This window comes from Dipodomys spectabilis, unplaced genomic scaffold, assembly GCF_019054845.1.
Source record: "Dipodomys spectabilis isolate Male_0828 unplaced genomic scaffold, ASM1905484v1 ptg000573l, whole genome shotgun sequence".
Classification (NCBI taxonomy): Eukaryota; Metazoa; Chordata; class Mammalia; order Rodentia; family Heteromyidae; genus Dipodomys; species Dipodomys spectabilis.
The window spans coordinates 346,989-362,967 of record NW_024871250.1 but is presented as its reverse complement, the minus strand read 5'-3'; the positions used below and the strand labels follow the sequence as shown (position 1 = coordinate 362,967).

Here is a 15,979-nt window from a genome sequence, read left to right as displayed (position 1 = left end):
AGACGCCAGAAACAAGTTCTGCCTGCACGCTGACACCTGCCAGGCTGGGACCCCGCCCCGCCCCGCCCCGAGGACGCGGGGCTCAGGAATGCCTGTGGCTGGAACAGCTCCTGGCCATTCCACCAAGCACCGCACAGGCCGGCTCTGCGGTCACTCAGGGCTCGGAGGCGGGCCCTGCTCCCGTTAGCCAATCAGGGCCGGGGGGCGTGGCGGGCCGCCGCGGCGCGCGGCGGGGGAGGCGCCGGCCGAGCTTCCTGTCCCGCCCCGTCACGCTCGCGGCGCTCGGGGCTGCTCCGGGGGTCCCGGCGGCTCGGCCTCGGCTGCCGGGTGACCTTCGCTGACCTCGCGGCGTCGGGAGGACGCCGCGGAGCCGGGGGCGGCCATGGTGAGCGCGGGCCTGGCCGGGAGGCGCGTGCGGAGGGCGCTGGCGCCCGGCGGGAACCGGCGGAGGCGGCCCGGGCCTCGCGCGTCAGCTGCCGCGCGGGACCGCCGGCGCCGCGAGGCCGCGCGGGGGCCGCGGGGGCTGTCGGGGGCCGCGGGTGGGCCCGCGTGGCCGGCGGAGCCGCGTCCTGTCCGTCAGGGGCGACTTCCGGCCCGGCGCCCGCCCCGCGGGGACGCGGGGACGCGGGGACGCGGGGTCGGCGCGCGCGGCGGCGGCGGGGTGGGGCCCGGGCCCCCGGGCGTGCCCGTGGCGGGGCGGTCCCCGAACCGGTGACGCGCGAGGGCGGCGTGTGAGCCCCGCGCCCGAGCCCTGGGCTGCGGTGGGCGCCTTCCTTCCCGCGCGGCCCCGCTGCCCGGAAACGGGGTCCGCGCGCGCGTCCGGGGCTCCCGACGTCGGCGCCGCGGGCTCGGGACGGCGTGGAGGGCGGCGGCGGCGGGGCCGTCCCGCTGACAGGCGGCCGGCGCGGGGGGAGGCGGAAGAGCTGGTCTTTGTAGACGGGAGCCCGACCTCGGGGTCGGAGGGGAGGGGGGCGGGGGGGGCGGGGAGGGGGGCGGGGGGTCGAGGAGGGGGCGAGGGGGGCGGGGGGGACGGGGAGGAGGGTGGGGGGGCGGGCGGGGAGGGGGGTGGGGGCGGGGAGGGGGTGGGGGGGGCGGGGGCGCCTCAGGCCCCCGAGCTGGGGGTCGCCCCGTCCCGAGGGAGGTCAGGGGTCACAGACCTGCAGCAAGCGAGATCAGGGGGGTTCGTGAGGCACTCGGGGGGGGGCCTGGCCGGTGCGCGCGGTCGCCAGGCCTGGGTCACAGCGTCCTTCCTTTTGGGCCGTATTTAGGATTGATTTCGGGGCCGTGGCTCCTTAAGCTTGGCTTTTTCCACCAAGGCTGGTGCTGGGAAGTGAGGCGTAAGTCCCCGAGTTCCAGCCCTACCTCCAGGTAGGAACCGGGCAGGCCGCGCTCTGCCGCGTGAGCCATCCCTCGGGCCCTTGGCTAGTTACTGGGGGATGGGAGTCTCCCAGGTCTGTCTGTCCAGGCTGGCTCGGAACCTTGATCCTCGGATCCAGCCTGCGGAGTAGCGGTGGTTACAGTGTAGCGAGTTGGGGCTGCCCGGTTGATATTCTCTGTCTCGGTTTTAAAAGCGGAAGGAGGGGAGGCTACTTCTGGTAAAGAGTGGGCTGGTGGTTCTTGCTCTGGGCAGTTCCCCCGGACCTGGAAGAGGCAGGTGAGGGGCTGGTGGCCTGGCATCCCCATCGGACTGAGGTTGTGGCTCACAGGTTGCATTTTTGAGGCCCTGGTGTGGTTTCACCCTGGGGGGAAGGGCATCACTTGGGTTAAAATTTGACTTCTGCAGAATTCTCATCTTCCACCTTTGAATAGGATATTTAAGTCGCTCCAAGGGAGAAAGTCTGCTACAGGACAGACTGAAACACACCTTTACTTCCACCTGCTGGTGAAAATGAGAGTTAATATTTCTTGTGCTGTTTTATCTTTTGACACGCCTGGGTTTTCTTTTTTTTTTTTTGTCCGTCGTGGGGCTTGAACTCAGGGCCTGGGCGCTGTCCCTCAGCTCTTCAGCTCAAGGCGAGCGCTCTACCACTTGAGCTACAGCGCCACTTCCGGTTTTCTGGTGGTTTATTGGAGATAGGAGCCTCACGGTCTCTCCTGCCCGGGCTGGCTTTGAACCGCGATCCTCAGATCTCAGCCTCCTGAGTAGCTAGGATTACAGGCGTGAGCCACCAGCGCCCGGCTCACTCCTGGGTTCTCAACTCAGGCCCTGGGCACTGTCCCTGAGCTTCTTTTGCTCAAGGCTAGCACTGCCGTTTGAGCCACAGCATTTCTGTTTATGTGGTACTAAGGAATCGAACCCAGGGCTTCATGCATGCTAGGCAAGCAATCTGCAACTAAGCCACCTCACCAGCCATGTGTGTAGGTTTGTTTTGTTTTGTTTTTGCCAGTCCTGGGGCTTGAACTCAGGGCCAGGACAATGTCCCTGAGCTTCTTTTGCTCAAGGCTAGCCCTCTACCACTTGAACTACAGTGCCACTTCAGGCTTTTTCTGTGTCTGTGGTACTGAGGAATCAGAACCCAGGGCTTTGTGCATGCACTGTACCACTAAGACACATTCCCAGCCTATGTAGCGTTTTTTTTCGGTCAGTCATGGGGCTTGAACTCTGGGCTTGGCACTATCCCTCAGCTCTTCAGCTCAAGGAGAGCGCTGTACTGCTTGAGCCACAGCGCCACTTCTGGTTTTCTGGTGGTTTATTGGAGATAAGAGTCTCATGCCCTTTCCTGTCTGGGCTGGCTTTGAACCATGATCCTCAGATCTCAGCCTCCTGAGTAGCTGGGATTACAGGCGTGAGCCACCGGCCCCAGGCCTGTGTCCAGTTTTTTTTTTTTTTTTTTTTTTTTTGTCAGTCATGGGGGCTTGAACTCTGGGCTTGGGCGCTGTCCCTCAGCTCTTCAACTCAAGGCAAACGCTCTACCACTTGAGCTACAATGCCACTAACGCCACTTCCGGTTTTCTAGTGGTTTATTGGAGATAAGAGTCTCACAAGGCTTTCCTGCCCGGTCTGACTTTGAACCATGATCCTCAGATCTCAGCCTCCTGAATAGCTAGGATTACAGGTATGAGCCACCGGTGCCCAGCTTTTTTTTTTTGTCAGTCGTGGGGCTTGAACTCTGGGCCTGGGTGCTGTCCCTCTGCTCTATTAGCTCAAGGCTGAAGCTCTACCATTTGAGCTACAACGCCACTTCCAGTTTTCTGGTGGTTTATCGACGTTAAGAGTTTCATGGACTTTCCTGCTGGGGCTGGCTTTGAACTGCAATCCTCATATCTCAGCCTCCTGAGTAGCTAGGATGACAGGCGTGAGCCACCGGCACTGGGCTGTCCTCGGCTTGTGTGTATGTTTTTTAAAGTACTGGTTTGTTGCTCTTTTTTGTGTGCAGATTTGAAGATTGAACTCAGGGCCTGGGAGTTGTTCTTGAGCTTTTCTCTTCTCAAGGCTAGCACCACAGCGCCACTTCTGGCTTTTTCTGTGTATGTGGTGCTGAGGAATGGAACCTAGGACTTCATGCATGCTAGGCAAGCGCTCTACCACTGAGCCACCTTCCCAGCCCCTATTGCAGCAGCATTTATCATAGCTAAGATATGGAACCAACCCAGATGCCCCTCAGTAGATGAATGGATCAAGAAAATGTGGTATATATAGACATAGACATGGGAATTCTATGCCTCCATCAGAAAGAATGACATTGCCCCCCATTTGTTAGGAAATGGAAAGACTTGGAAAAAAATTATATTAAGTGAAGTAAGGCAGGCCTAAAGAAACATAGGTCCTATGGTTTCCCTTATTTGCAGTAACTAGTATATGTCTGAGACAAGCAGAAATGGTCAGATAAGTTGATGTTAGACAAAATGAATCCCAAGATAAGGACTCAAATGGTGTTTTTTTTGGTTGTTGTTTTTTTGTTGGTCGTGGGGATTGAACTCTGGGCCTGGGCGCTGTCCCTGCGCTCTTCAGCTCAAGGCAAGCGCTCTACCACTTGAGCCACAGCACCAGTTCTGGTTTTCTAGTGGTTTATTGGAGTTAAGAGTCTCACAGATGTTCCTGCCCGGGCTGGCTTTGAACCCTAATCCTCAGATCTCAGCCTCCTGAGATGCTAGGATGACAGGCGGGAGCCACCGGCGCCCAGCCTCAAATGGTTTTTCTTTCTTGCTATTGTTTCTAACATATTGATAAGATGATTTTGTTGTTGTTGCTTTGTATGTCCCTCCCCTACGGTATAACCCCTGTTTTCACTGTATTAGATGTTGGTATAATTTGGGGAGGGGAAGGGAAAAAAACAAATTGCTTAAATAAGGATATAGGTGGACCCATTGCAACAATGAGATGTAGATGTACAAGACCTTATGTCGAAAAACGAACTTTGCAACTTTGGTGGGAGGGGGTTGGAGCTGGGAGGTCAGGGATGGTAAGGGGAAAAAAATAAGGAGGAGGCCACAGTGCTTGATAAGAAATGTACTCATAGGCTGGGATGTAGCTCAGTGGCAAAGCACTTGCCTAGCAAGTGCAATGTACTGGGTTCGATCCCCAGTACCAAAAAAGAAAAGACAAAAAAAATACAGTTAAAAAAAACCCAAACAAAAAGAAATGTACTCATTACCTTGCTCATGTAATTGTAACCCATCTATATGGTATTTTCACACACACACACAAAACCTTATTAAATTTTTTAAAAAAACACAAAAGAGGGGCTGGGAAGGTGGCTCAGTGGTAGAGCTATTGCCTTGCATGCATGAGGCCCTGGGTTTGATTCCTCAGCACCACATTAGCAAAAAAAAAAAAAAAAAAAAGCCGGAAGTGGCGCTGTGGCTCAAGTGGTAGAGCGCTAGCCTTGAGCTGAAGAGCTGAGGAACAGTGCCCAGGCCCAGAGTTCAGGCCCCACGACTGGACCCAAAAAAAACAAAAAAACAAAAAAAAACCAAAAGAATGGGGCTGGGAAGGTGGCTCAGTGGTAGAGCGTTTGCCTTGCATGCATGAGGTCCTGGGTTCGATTCCTCAGCACCACATAAGCAAAAAGAAAAAAGCCGGAAGTGGCGCTGTGGCTCAAGTGGTAGAGCGCTAGCCTTGAACTGAAGAGCTGAGGGACAGCGCCCAGGCCCAGAGTTCAGGCTCCACGACTGGAACCAAAAGAAAAAAAAAAAAAAAGGAATCTCAGATTTCTTGCTCAGGCTGGCTTCTAGCCTTTGTCCTTGGGTCTCAGTTTCTTTTTTTTCTTTTTCTTTCTTAAAATTAATTAATTAATTCATTTTTTGATGGTAATGGGACCTGAGCTCCGGGCCTGAGTGTTGTCCCCCAGCTCTTCAACTAAAGGCTAGTGCTCTACCACTTGAGCCACAGCACCAGTTCCCACTTTTTCTGCTTATGTGGTGCTGAGGACTCGAACCCAGGGCTTCATGCATGCTAGGCAAGCATTCTACCACTGAGCCACCTTCCCAGCCCTTCCCAGCTTTTTTGTGGTTAATTGGGGATAAGAGTCTCACAGACCTTCTTTCCCCACGCTGGCTTAGAACTACAATCCTAGAATTTTTGTTTGTCCTTTGTGAGGGTCTGTGTGGGTGATGGTGTTGCGTGACAAACAACCCAGCCTGGAGCTTGCTGGGTTATTTTTTTATCTGTAGAAGATATCTGTAGTTTGTGTTTTTCTATATTGTCTTCTCTGGTTTTGGCATCATGGCAGGGTAGACCTCCTACCTAGAATTAGCCTAACTAATTTTTCTTGAGAGATCATATTATTCATTGAGTATTTGGCAGAATAAACCAGTGAGACTAGGACTTGTTCTTCCTGCCTTGGCAACTTATTATTTATTTTTTTTTCTGGACATGGAGCTTGAACTCTGGGCCTGGGAGCTGTCCCTGAGCTCTTCCGCTCAAGGCGAGTGCTCTACCACTTGAGCCATAGCACCACTCCCAGTTTTCTGGTGGTTCATTAGAGATGAGTCTCCAGGACTTTCCTGCCCCAGCTGGCTTTGAACTGCAGTCCTCAGATCTCAGCCTCCTGAGTAGCTAGGATTACATGCATGGGGCACTGGGCCTGGCTTGGACTTGGATTTATTTATTTGCTTATTTTCTGTTGGTTCTGGGGCTTGAACTCATGGACTTTGTGCTGTGCCTGAGCCTTGGTGCTCAAGGCTAGCACTCTACCATTTGAGTCACATCTCCATTTCTAGCCTTTTTTTCTGAAAAATGTGGTTAATTGGAGATGAGAGTCTCATACTTTGCTGGTCTAGGCAGCCTTTGAACCGAGACCTCAGATCTTAGCCTCTTGTAACAGGCATGAGCCACAGCACCAGGCTTGTATTTATTTTTAAGACAGGGTCTATGGTGCTCAAGCTGGTCTCAAATGGATCTCAGCTTCCCAAGAAGGTGGGAATATTCGCAACTGCCAACATAGCCAGCCTTTGCTGGCTAAATTTCAAATTTAGTAGTTCTTTGATGAGATATAGCAAAATATCGGACATTAGATTGACCTATTGTACTTACTTGCTATAGTCTTTGATTATATCTTTGTTACTAATGAGAGGTGTTCTTTGGACTTCTATAAAGATAATCATGTAAACTGTCAAGAAAGTTTTATTTGTACTTTCTCAATATCATTCTTTTTGACGTTTTCATTTTACTTATTTTTCAGGGAGCTCGTAGTAGGGCTTTAACTTGGGGCCTGGATGCTGCCCCTAGCTTATTCACTCAAGGCTGACATTGGACCAGTTGATCCACAGCTCCACTTGGTTTTTTGTGGTTAATTGGAGATAATGGTGTGGTGGACTTTGTCCTGCCAGGGTGGGCCTTGAACCTTGGCCTTAAGGTGTGACCCACCAGTGCCAGCTGTATTATCCTTCTTGGATCCTTTATGCTACTTAAAAATTTGATCTGTTGGGGCTGGGAAGGTGGCTCAGTGGTAGAGTGCTTGCTTGCATGCATGAGGCCCTGGGTTCGATTCCTCAGCACCACATAAGCAGAAAAAACCAGAAGTGGCGCTGTGGCTCAAGTGGTAGAGCGCTAGCCTTGAGCTGAAGAGCTGAGGGACAGCGCCCAGGCCCAGAGTTCTGGCCCCATGACTGGCAAAAAAAAAAAAAAAAATTTGATCTGTTAAAAAAAAGTAGGTACAAGCTTCCACCTGCCCTATCTTAGTGTAGTCAGAGAGGATGCACTAGACTCTTTGAAATTGGATCTGTTGGACCAGCTCGTTGCAGATGAATTGCTATGCGCCCTCCGATGGTTATATCCGACTATTTCAAGTGTTCCCAGGGACAGACTGAAGAGATAGATAGCATATTGTTGACATAAGGTGTGTGAGAAAACTGGGGCCTTTTCAGAATGTCTGGAGAGGGGGTACTTTGTGCCAAAGCCTTTCTAGCAATGTGCAGTCTCACTACGAGAGCGGCTGAGGCTCCGTGCAGCACGTGGGTAGTGAGAGGAACTGGACCCAGTGCAAAGTTAGAACACGGGGTGACTTCAGAGCACGGTCAGTCTCCTCTCCTGATCTTGTGTGCAGACATTTCCAGACCCGGCGTGTGAGGATGTGAGTATGGAAGAGAAGCCTCGACGTGAGCAAACATGGCGGGAACATTGTGAAGGCATAGCGTCATGTCAAACCTTTTATGAAAACGTGTAGATCTCTATTACATGAGTCTCACCCTCCCTCCCTGGTATGCCCTTGTGACGTTTCAGGAGGCTGTGACCTTCGATGACGTGTTTGTCAACTTCACCCTGGAGGAGTGGGCTCTGCTGGATGCAGCCCAGCAGCAGCTGTACAGAGACGTGATGGTGGAGACCTTCCGGAACCTGGCCTCCATACGTAAGGACCACTTCCTTCCCTGACCTGCTCACTCAGGGAGCGAGGCACTGTTCTCCCGTGCTGCTCAGTCATGTGGAATGTGGGATGAGAACATTTGGGTAAACCTGCCAGACATGCTCGTGTCATGTGTCACACCATGAATGTAACTGGAATCTCGTGATTACTGTGTAAAGTCGTCATCGTTTGTAATGATGTTCTGGATCTATATTTTAGAAAAAGAACGGGAAGACCAGACTGTTGAAGAGGTGTGTAAAAGTCCCAAGAGATATCTAAGGTAATTTATACTTGCAAGAGAATGGAATGTTTCTTTACAAATCAAACCATGAGAAGAAATTTCTAATACAGAAAACTGCTGGTAAACACTGATTTCCTTTCAATATTTCCTCCAAAATACATTTAGGTTGAACAACCATAATCAACACATCAAAAATCCAAAATGTTTTAACATTGGAAACATCTGGGCCTCCAGTTTCTTGCCACAAACAACGATTTCTGATGCTTTAAGGTAAGAAAAAGTGACGTTCAGGCTTTGTATATAAGGTGTATATGTAAAATAGAGATTTCTAGCTCTCTTCAAAATATCTCATATATATGCAAATATTTCAAAATTCAAATGCTTTGAACCCCAACTGTTCATAAGGGAAATACTCAGCTAACTATTTAAAAGTGAAATACTGTGCTCATGTTTACAAAATACTCTCCCGGGAAGCATATGAAGATACCTCGTGATAAGACTGTATCTGCTTTTGCCATCCTGCGGAGCATCCGGGCATTTGTATTCTAAAATTCTAACAGGACATCAAACCGGTAGTTCTCCTGCTAAATCATGACAGAATAATGGCTCAGTAATGCCTTCTCACTTATTTCCAGGGTTCAAGATTTATGGAGATTCTGTGGACATAAAGAAGCTCTTCAAAGTGGAGAAATCTTCCACAGTACTCTAGATTCTGTTCTGAACATTAAAACCCCCGCTGGAGTGGAAGCAGGCATCTTTGACATCTTCCTCAGGCATTCGTCCCTGAGTATGGCCTTCAGAACTTACTCTGACTCCAAACTCTATGAGTATCGGGAGTTTGAAGAGAAGCCGTGTAAATGTACTGCGTGTGGGAGAGCCTTCAGCGACCCCCAGTGCTTCCAGAACGCTGACAGCACCAACACAGGAGTGAGAACCCACGAGTGTAAGCAGTGTGGGAATGTCTTCAGTCATCCCACTTCCCGGAGGATACACAGACGAACTCACACGGGAGAGAAACCTTATGTGTGTCAGCAATGTGGGAAGGCTTTTAGTTCTTCCAGTTACATTAAAATCCATGAAAGGACGCACACTGGGGAGAAGCCTTACGTGTGTCAGCAGTGTGGGAAGGCGTTCAGCTATCCAGGTTATGTTAAGATACACGAAAGGACTCACACTGGAGAGAAGCCCCATGTCTGTAAGCAGTGTGGAAAAGCCTTCTTTACTTTGAGTGATGTTCGAAAGCACGAACGAACTCACAGTGGCGAGAAACCCTTTCTGTGTAAGGAATGCGGGAAAGCTTTCATTGATTCAAGTTCCTTGCACAAACATAAAATAACTCACACTGAAGAGAAGCCCTATGTATGTAGACAGTGTGGAAAAGCCTTCAGGTCCTGCGGTTACATGACCATACACGAGAGGACTCACACTGGGGAGAAGCCTTACGTCTGTAATCAGTGTGGGAAAGCATTCGGGCAATCCAGTCACTGTCTCATCCACGAGAGAACTCACACTGGAGAGAAGCCCTATGTGTGTAAGCAATGTGGGAAAGCCTTCTTTACTCTCAGTGGTCGTCGGAAACACGAACGAACTCACAATGAAGAGAAACCCTTCCTCTGTACTGAATGTGGAGAAGCCTTCAGTGATTCCAGTTCCTTACACACACATGAAATAACACACTGGAAAGAACCTCTTTCTCCATAAGCAATATAAGAAAGGTAGTTTGAGCAAACTCGGTGGAGAAAAGCCTCTATGTAAGGAATGTGGGAATACCTTTGAGGATTCTGATTCTTTGCACAAATTTAAAATGACGCACACTGGAAGGAAACTATGATTGCAAACAATGTTGATCAAGAGCCTTTTTGTTGGGTGATGCCCAAAGACATTATGAACTCACAGGGTAGAGAAATCTCTTGTACGTGAGCAGTGTAGAACAGCTACGAGCTATTCCACTTGTATTAAAATATATAAAGGGAGTCACAGTAGGCAGAGACTGTATTCAAAGTGTAGCAGTGCCTGAGGACATACATCGTGGAGAAAATACCTACAAGCGTGAGCAATGTGAAAGTCTTCATTTCTCAAGTGACTTAAGACATGAACAAACCCACTGGGCAGAAATGCCTTGTGTGGTCTGATTTAGTGTGAAACGTCTTCCACTGACTTCACCCCCAGCTGGTGCTGCTATGTTAGGTGAGGATGGTGCAGATTGACTGTTGAAGGTTTTGCCTCGCCTCACCTCTGCTCCTTCTCTCTTCTCTCCCTTTCCTCTGTGAGTCTGTAGCATCAGCCTCAGTCTCCAGCTCCGTAACATTCTGCCCCTTTAGGGTCCACAATCAATAATGCCAGACTGTAGCGGAAATCTGGACCTTCGTGCTAGGTGGTGGGATTTAGAATTTCAAGATTAGCATGAGCTAATCTTAGTTGGGAGTCCTTCTGGGGTGCATAAGAGGCCTCATCTAAAAAAAGTCAGACATGATAAATGAATAAATCCTTTTATTTGTTTGTGTCTTGTATTTTGTCAGAGCAACTGAGGAATTTAACTCTTACCAACCTATGTATGTAAACAATGGGGGATGAGAACATTCTAGCAACTTGAGGATGGAAAGCTAGTACAAATAGAGCATATGGTAGGTGGGCTTGTTGGGTATACAGATTTGAAAGAACACAGAATGGAGAGAATAGGGTAGCCCACATGTAAATTGGAAGCAGGGAAGGTGGCTCAGTGGTAGAGCGCTTGCCTTGCATGCATGAGGCCCTGGGTTCGATTCCTCAGCACCACATAAGCAGAAAAAGCTGAAAGTGGTGCTGTGGCTCAAGTGGTAGAGCGCTAGCCTTGAGCTGAAGATCCGAGGGACAGCACCCAGGCCCATACGGACCAAAAAGAAAAGTGGATATTCTGTGGGTAGGGAAATCATAGATACACAAATAATCCTGTGTCAATTTCTCCAGAGTATATAATCTGAAGGAAGTATTTTCAAAATTAATCTAGTAAAGATTTTTATCTTCTGGTTGCCAAGTGTCTTACAAAGAAATGAATGTAATAAGCTATTTTTTTTTTTTTTTGGTCGGTCGTGGGGCTTGAACTCTGGGCCTGGGCGTTGTCCCTCAGCTCTTCAACTCAAGGTGAGCGCTCTACCACTTGAGCTACAGCGCCACTTGTAATAAGCTATTTTGAAATTATACCAACATGATACAATGAAACAAAAAAAGGAAATTCTCATAGGTTTTTATTTACTGAGAAGATAGACACTATGCCACCATAAACATAAACTAGACCAAATTTTCAAGTTTACTTTATGCTTTTGATGTGAAGACATTTATCTTGTGTGTACAACTAAGTGGGGTTTTTGTTTGTTTGTTTGTTTGTTTTTGCCAGTCCTGGAGCTTGAACTCAGGGTCTGGGCACTGTCCCTGAGCTTCTCTGCTCAAGACTAGCATCTAACACTTGAGTCACAGTGCCACTTCCAGCTTTTGCTGTTTATGTGGTGCAGTGGGATCGAACCCAGGGCTTCATGCATGCTAGGCAAGCACTCTGCCACAAGTCACATTCCCAGCCTGCAGTTTCCCTTTCTATGGGTCAGCTACCCACTTTCAACCGTGGTACAGAAGTTAACGTTACCTATTGGGGATTGGGCTGTGTAGAAGAGCACTTGCAATGCAAGGCCCTAAGTTCTGGCCTCAGCTCAAAAAAAACAAGAACCCCTGACCACTTGCTCATGCCTATAATCCTAGGTATTCAGGACGCTGCCATCTGAGGATCCCAATTTGAAGCTGGCCCATCCCAGGCCATAAAGCAATATATGGAATGGTGAACAGTGAAAAGGACTAGTAAGAAATTTTACTTTTTTGTTATTGTTAGGTGTGAGGCTTGAACTCAGGGCCTAGGCGCTGCCCCTGAACACTTCTGCTCAAGTCTAACATTACTGCTTTGAACCACACTTCCACTTAGTGATTGTGCTGGTTAGTTGGAGATAATCTCACAGACTTTCCTGTCTGGGCTGCCTTTGTGTTTTTTTTTGGGTGGGGGTCTGTGCTTTCCCTCAGCTCTTCAGCTCAAGGCTAGCACTCTACCACTTGAGCCACAGCACCACTTCGGGCTTTTTTTCTTTTTGCTTATGTGGTGCTGAGGAATTGAACCCAGGGCCTCATGCATGCAAGGCAAGCGCTCTACCACTGAGCCACCTTCCCAGCCGTGGGCTGCCTTTGAATCATGATCTCAGATCTCAGCCTCCCGAGCAGGTAGGATTACAGGTGTGAGCCACCAGTGCCCAGCTCAGTGTGGATTCTGTTAGGCTCTCAAGGCAGAGAGGAACAACCAAAGGCTTTCCCACATTGCTTCCAGGCAAATGGTTTCTCCCCATGGTGAGTTCTTTCATATACATGTAGGTAACTAAGAAAGGCTTTCTCACAATGCTTACACCTACAGGGCTTCTCTTCAGTGTGGATTCTTTCCAGTAGCAGCGTTATATTTATGATGTAAGGTTTTATAAACCACACTCTCCTATAAACCTTTCCCACTCTCTTGTTAACCTTTCCCACATTTCATGTGCTCTTAAACACTTTCTTCACTCTTAAACCTACATTTTTTTAAGGGGGGAACATCCCTGGGGCTTGAACTTGGCCTGGGCACTGTCTCTGAGCGATATCATTCAAGGCCAGAGTTCTACTACTTTGAACCACAGCCCCACTTGTTTTTCTGAGGACTAATTGGAGATAAGAGTCACACGGACTTTCCTGCCTGGGCTGACTTCAAACCTCGATCCACAGATCTCAGCCTCTTGAATAGCTAGCATGATGGGTGAGCCACTGGCGCCTGGCTATAAATCTTAGTATTTATGATTCTGTAAAACTTATTCACCAAGACCACAGTCTCACCTGGGCAACTTTAAAGGTCTCCCCTAAGTAAATTCTCAAATGCAGAAATACTTTCTAAGTTCAGCTAAATGCCTCTTTGAGGTCAGTCCCTGCTGCAAGTCAGTTATGTAAGACCTCTGCCAGCTCTAGTTCTTACCAGTTTCCCACCAACACAGATAAGCCCAAGTGCCAACCTTGGAATAAGGAGCAAAAGTATCTGCACTTAAATTCTTGGGTAAATCAGATAAGGAAAACTACAATACACCTTAGATTATAAAACTAGCAAATAATCTTTGAGAATACAAAAGTTCCAACAAACTTTATTTTCCTATCAAAAACACTGCTACCGAGGAGAGTAATCCATTCTTTTTTGTTGTTGGTCATGGAGCTTGAACTCATGGCTTGGGCGCTGTCCCTCAGCTCTTCAGCTCAAGGCTGGTGTTCTACCACTTGAGCCATAGCACCGCTTCTGGTTTTGTGGTGGTTTATTGGAGATCAGAGTCTCATGGGCTTTCCTGCCTGGGCTGGCTTTGAACTGTGATCCTCAGAACTTAGCCTCCTGAGTAGCTAGGATTACAGGTGTGAGCCACCGGCACCCAGCGACTAATCCATTCTTAAGTACAAGACTGAAAGGAGAGAAAATATAGCTGCATCACTCAAAATTTTAATTTATTCTAATGGTGATGTACAGAGGGGTGACAATGACAAGTCATAATGAGTACATTTCCTTTCGTCCAGTGTCTTCTGTTCCTCGTTCTCTCTGTCCCTCCCTCCTGTTTCCACCCATGAGTTGTTTTGTTTTGTTTTTTTGGGTCCAGTTGTGGGGCCTGAACTCTGGGCCTGGGCGCTGTCCCTCAGCTCTTCAGCTCAAGGCTAGCGCTCTACCACTTGATCCACAGCACCACTTCTGGCTTTTTTCTTTTTGCTTATGTGGCGCTGAGGAATCGAACCCAGGGCCTCATGCATGCAAGGCAAGCGCTGTACCACTGAGCCACCTTCCCAGCCCTCCACCCTTGAGTTGTATAGTTCTCTTTCATCCACGATCCAGTGAGCTCCACTGTTGGACTTTTTCACCCTTTTCCCCTCAATTTCTGTGCCTCCCTCACCCTTCTGAAGATATATATACACACGTGAATGTACCATACATAAGGTAAAGATCAAACCCAGGACTTCATGCTTGCTCGGCCAGCACTCTACCACTGAGCCACCTTCCCAGCCCATCTCATTGTTCTGAGACAGAGTGATCCTGGAACTCATCAAACAGTCCAGAGTGACCCCTTAGGATGTTACTGCCGTGGTCTCCTGACTCCTGAGTTACCATGTCCAGCTTTGTCGTATGCCATTGCTGGTGCTTGAACTCGGGGCCTGGGAGCTGCCCCTTAGCTTTCTCTTTCAAGGAGGGTGCTCTACCACTTGATTCACATCTCCATTTCTGACTTTTTGCTGGATATCTGGAGATCAGACTCTCATGGACTTTTCTTCATAGGCTGGCTTTGAACCAAGATCCTCAGGTCTCCAGCTTCCGGAGAAGCTAGGATTACTGAGCTACTTGGTGCCTGGCCCATTTGCTTTCTCTCGATTCCTCTAGAATGTTCTCGCCATGCCTGCACTTGCTCCCAGCACTTGCTAATTAGATGTGTGTGTGTTTTATTGCCTTGGCTGAACCCAAGAGAGAACCTTCGCCAGGAAGCCGAGTGGTCATACTCCCCAGCGGCCCCCAGCGTGCCAACCTGGGGCAGGCCCACCTCCTGACCCGCGGAGGCCGGCCTGGCCTAGCTGAGCCTGAGGAAGAAGACCCACCACAGCCCATCAAACCGCTGGAGGCCAGGCCTGGAGGAGGTGCCGCGAGCTCACCCGCCAAGGCAGCCAGGCCGGGACAGGTACCTCCCACCCCCGCCTCCGTCCACTCAGGCCTCCCCAGAGGGGCGGGGCTTCGCCTGTCAGCCAATCGGAGCTGCAGGTGGGCGGTCCGGGGGGCGTGCCCGCTGCTCACCGGCGGGAACTTCCTCCGGACGCGGCCCTGTGGGGCGGCCGTCGGGTCTCCTCGCCGCGAGTGCTCTGTGGTGCGGTGGTGGTTGCTGTTTTGTTTCGAACGCGGCAGAGCCGTTGGAAAGTCTCGGGGACCCCTCTGCCCACCCCCCAAAAATAACGGGGCCGCGGTGAGCGGCCCGTGCGGAGGGGCGGGAAGCGGCGTCCGCGGGCCCCGACGCTCGTCCCCCCGGCCGCGGAGGGCGCACGGCCCGGTGGGAAGCCCGGCCCGCGGGACGCGGGACGCGGGACGGCCGCGGGCGCCGGCGGGGCCCGGGCGGAAGCCCGGGACGAGACAGTGCCCCGACGTGTGTGACGCGAGCAAGGTAACCGAAAGGGGCGGCGGCCGTGGGCAGCCCGGCCGCCCCGTCCGAGGGCGCGGCTTCACGCACGCACCCGCCCGGACTGTGCACTCGGCCCTGCGCTGTCCCTGAGCGGCTTCTGCTCCTGGACTGCGCCCTTCGAGCCGAGCCGCTCCTGGCTCTGTGTCTGTGGTGGGGAGGAACCAGCCCAGGCTTCCCGCGGCCACGCCGCGCCGCGCCGCCCCGCCCCCTGCCCGCCCCGCCCCGCCCCCTGCCCGCCCCGCCCCCTGCCACTGCCCTGCCCCGCCCCGCCCCTGCCACTGCCCCGCCCCTGCCCCTGCCCAGCCCCGCCCCCTGCCACTGCCCCGCCCCGCCCCCTGCCACTGCCCCGCCCCTGCCCCGCCCCGCCCCCTGCCACTGCCCTGCCCCCGCCCCTGCCCCGCCCCGCCCCCTGCCACTGCCCTGCCCGCCCCCTGCCACTGCCCCGCCCCGCCCCCTGCCACTGCCCTGCCCGCCCCCTGCCACTGCCCCGCCCCGCCGCCCCTTCCCCGCGCCCCGCCCCGCCCCCTGCCACTGCCCTGCCCGCCCCGCCCCTGCCCCGCCCCGCCCCCTGCCACTGCCCTGCCCCCCCCCCCCCCGCCCCGGCCCCCGCCCCGCCCCCTGCCACTGCCCTGCCCCGCCCCTGCCACTGCCCCGCCCCGCCCCCTGCCACTGCCCTGCCGCCCCGCCCCCTGCCCCGCCCCGCCCCCTGCCACTGCCCTGCCCGCCCCGCC

The 15,979-nt window shown here is 51.9% G+C and overlaps 1 protein-coding gene across 2 annotated transcripts; it reads left to right on the top strand.

Moving 5' to 3' along the window:
• The first annotated feature begins 248 nt into the window (after positions 1-248).
• Positions 249-10,521, top strand: LOC122100312 (zinc finger protein 709-like). 2 transcript variants are annotated; one of them, XM_042670673.1, is made up of 5 exons: positions 249-385; positions 7,664-7,790; positions 8,004-8,064; positions 8,191-8,295; positions 8,661-10,521. In XM_042670673.1, exons 1-5 carry the CDS (start codon positions 383-385, stop codon positions 9,724-9,726), a joined length of 1,362 nt encoding a protein of 453 aa, XP_042526607.1. In that variant the 5' UTR covers positions 249-382; the 3' UTR covers positions 9,727-10,521. The 2 variants fall into 2 exon arrangements, with proteins under 2 accessions (XP_042526607.1, XP_042526608.1); XM_042670674.1 differs by lacking the exon at positions 249-385 and adding an exon at positions 1,213-1,368.
• The last annotated feature ends 5,458 nt before the right edge of the window (positions 10,522-15,979 follow it).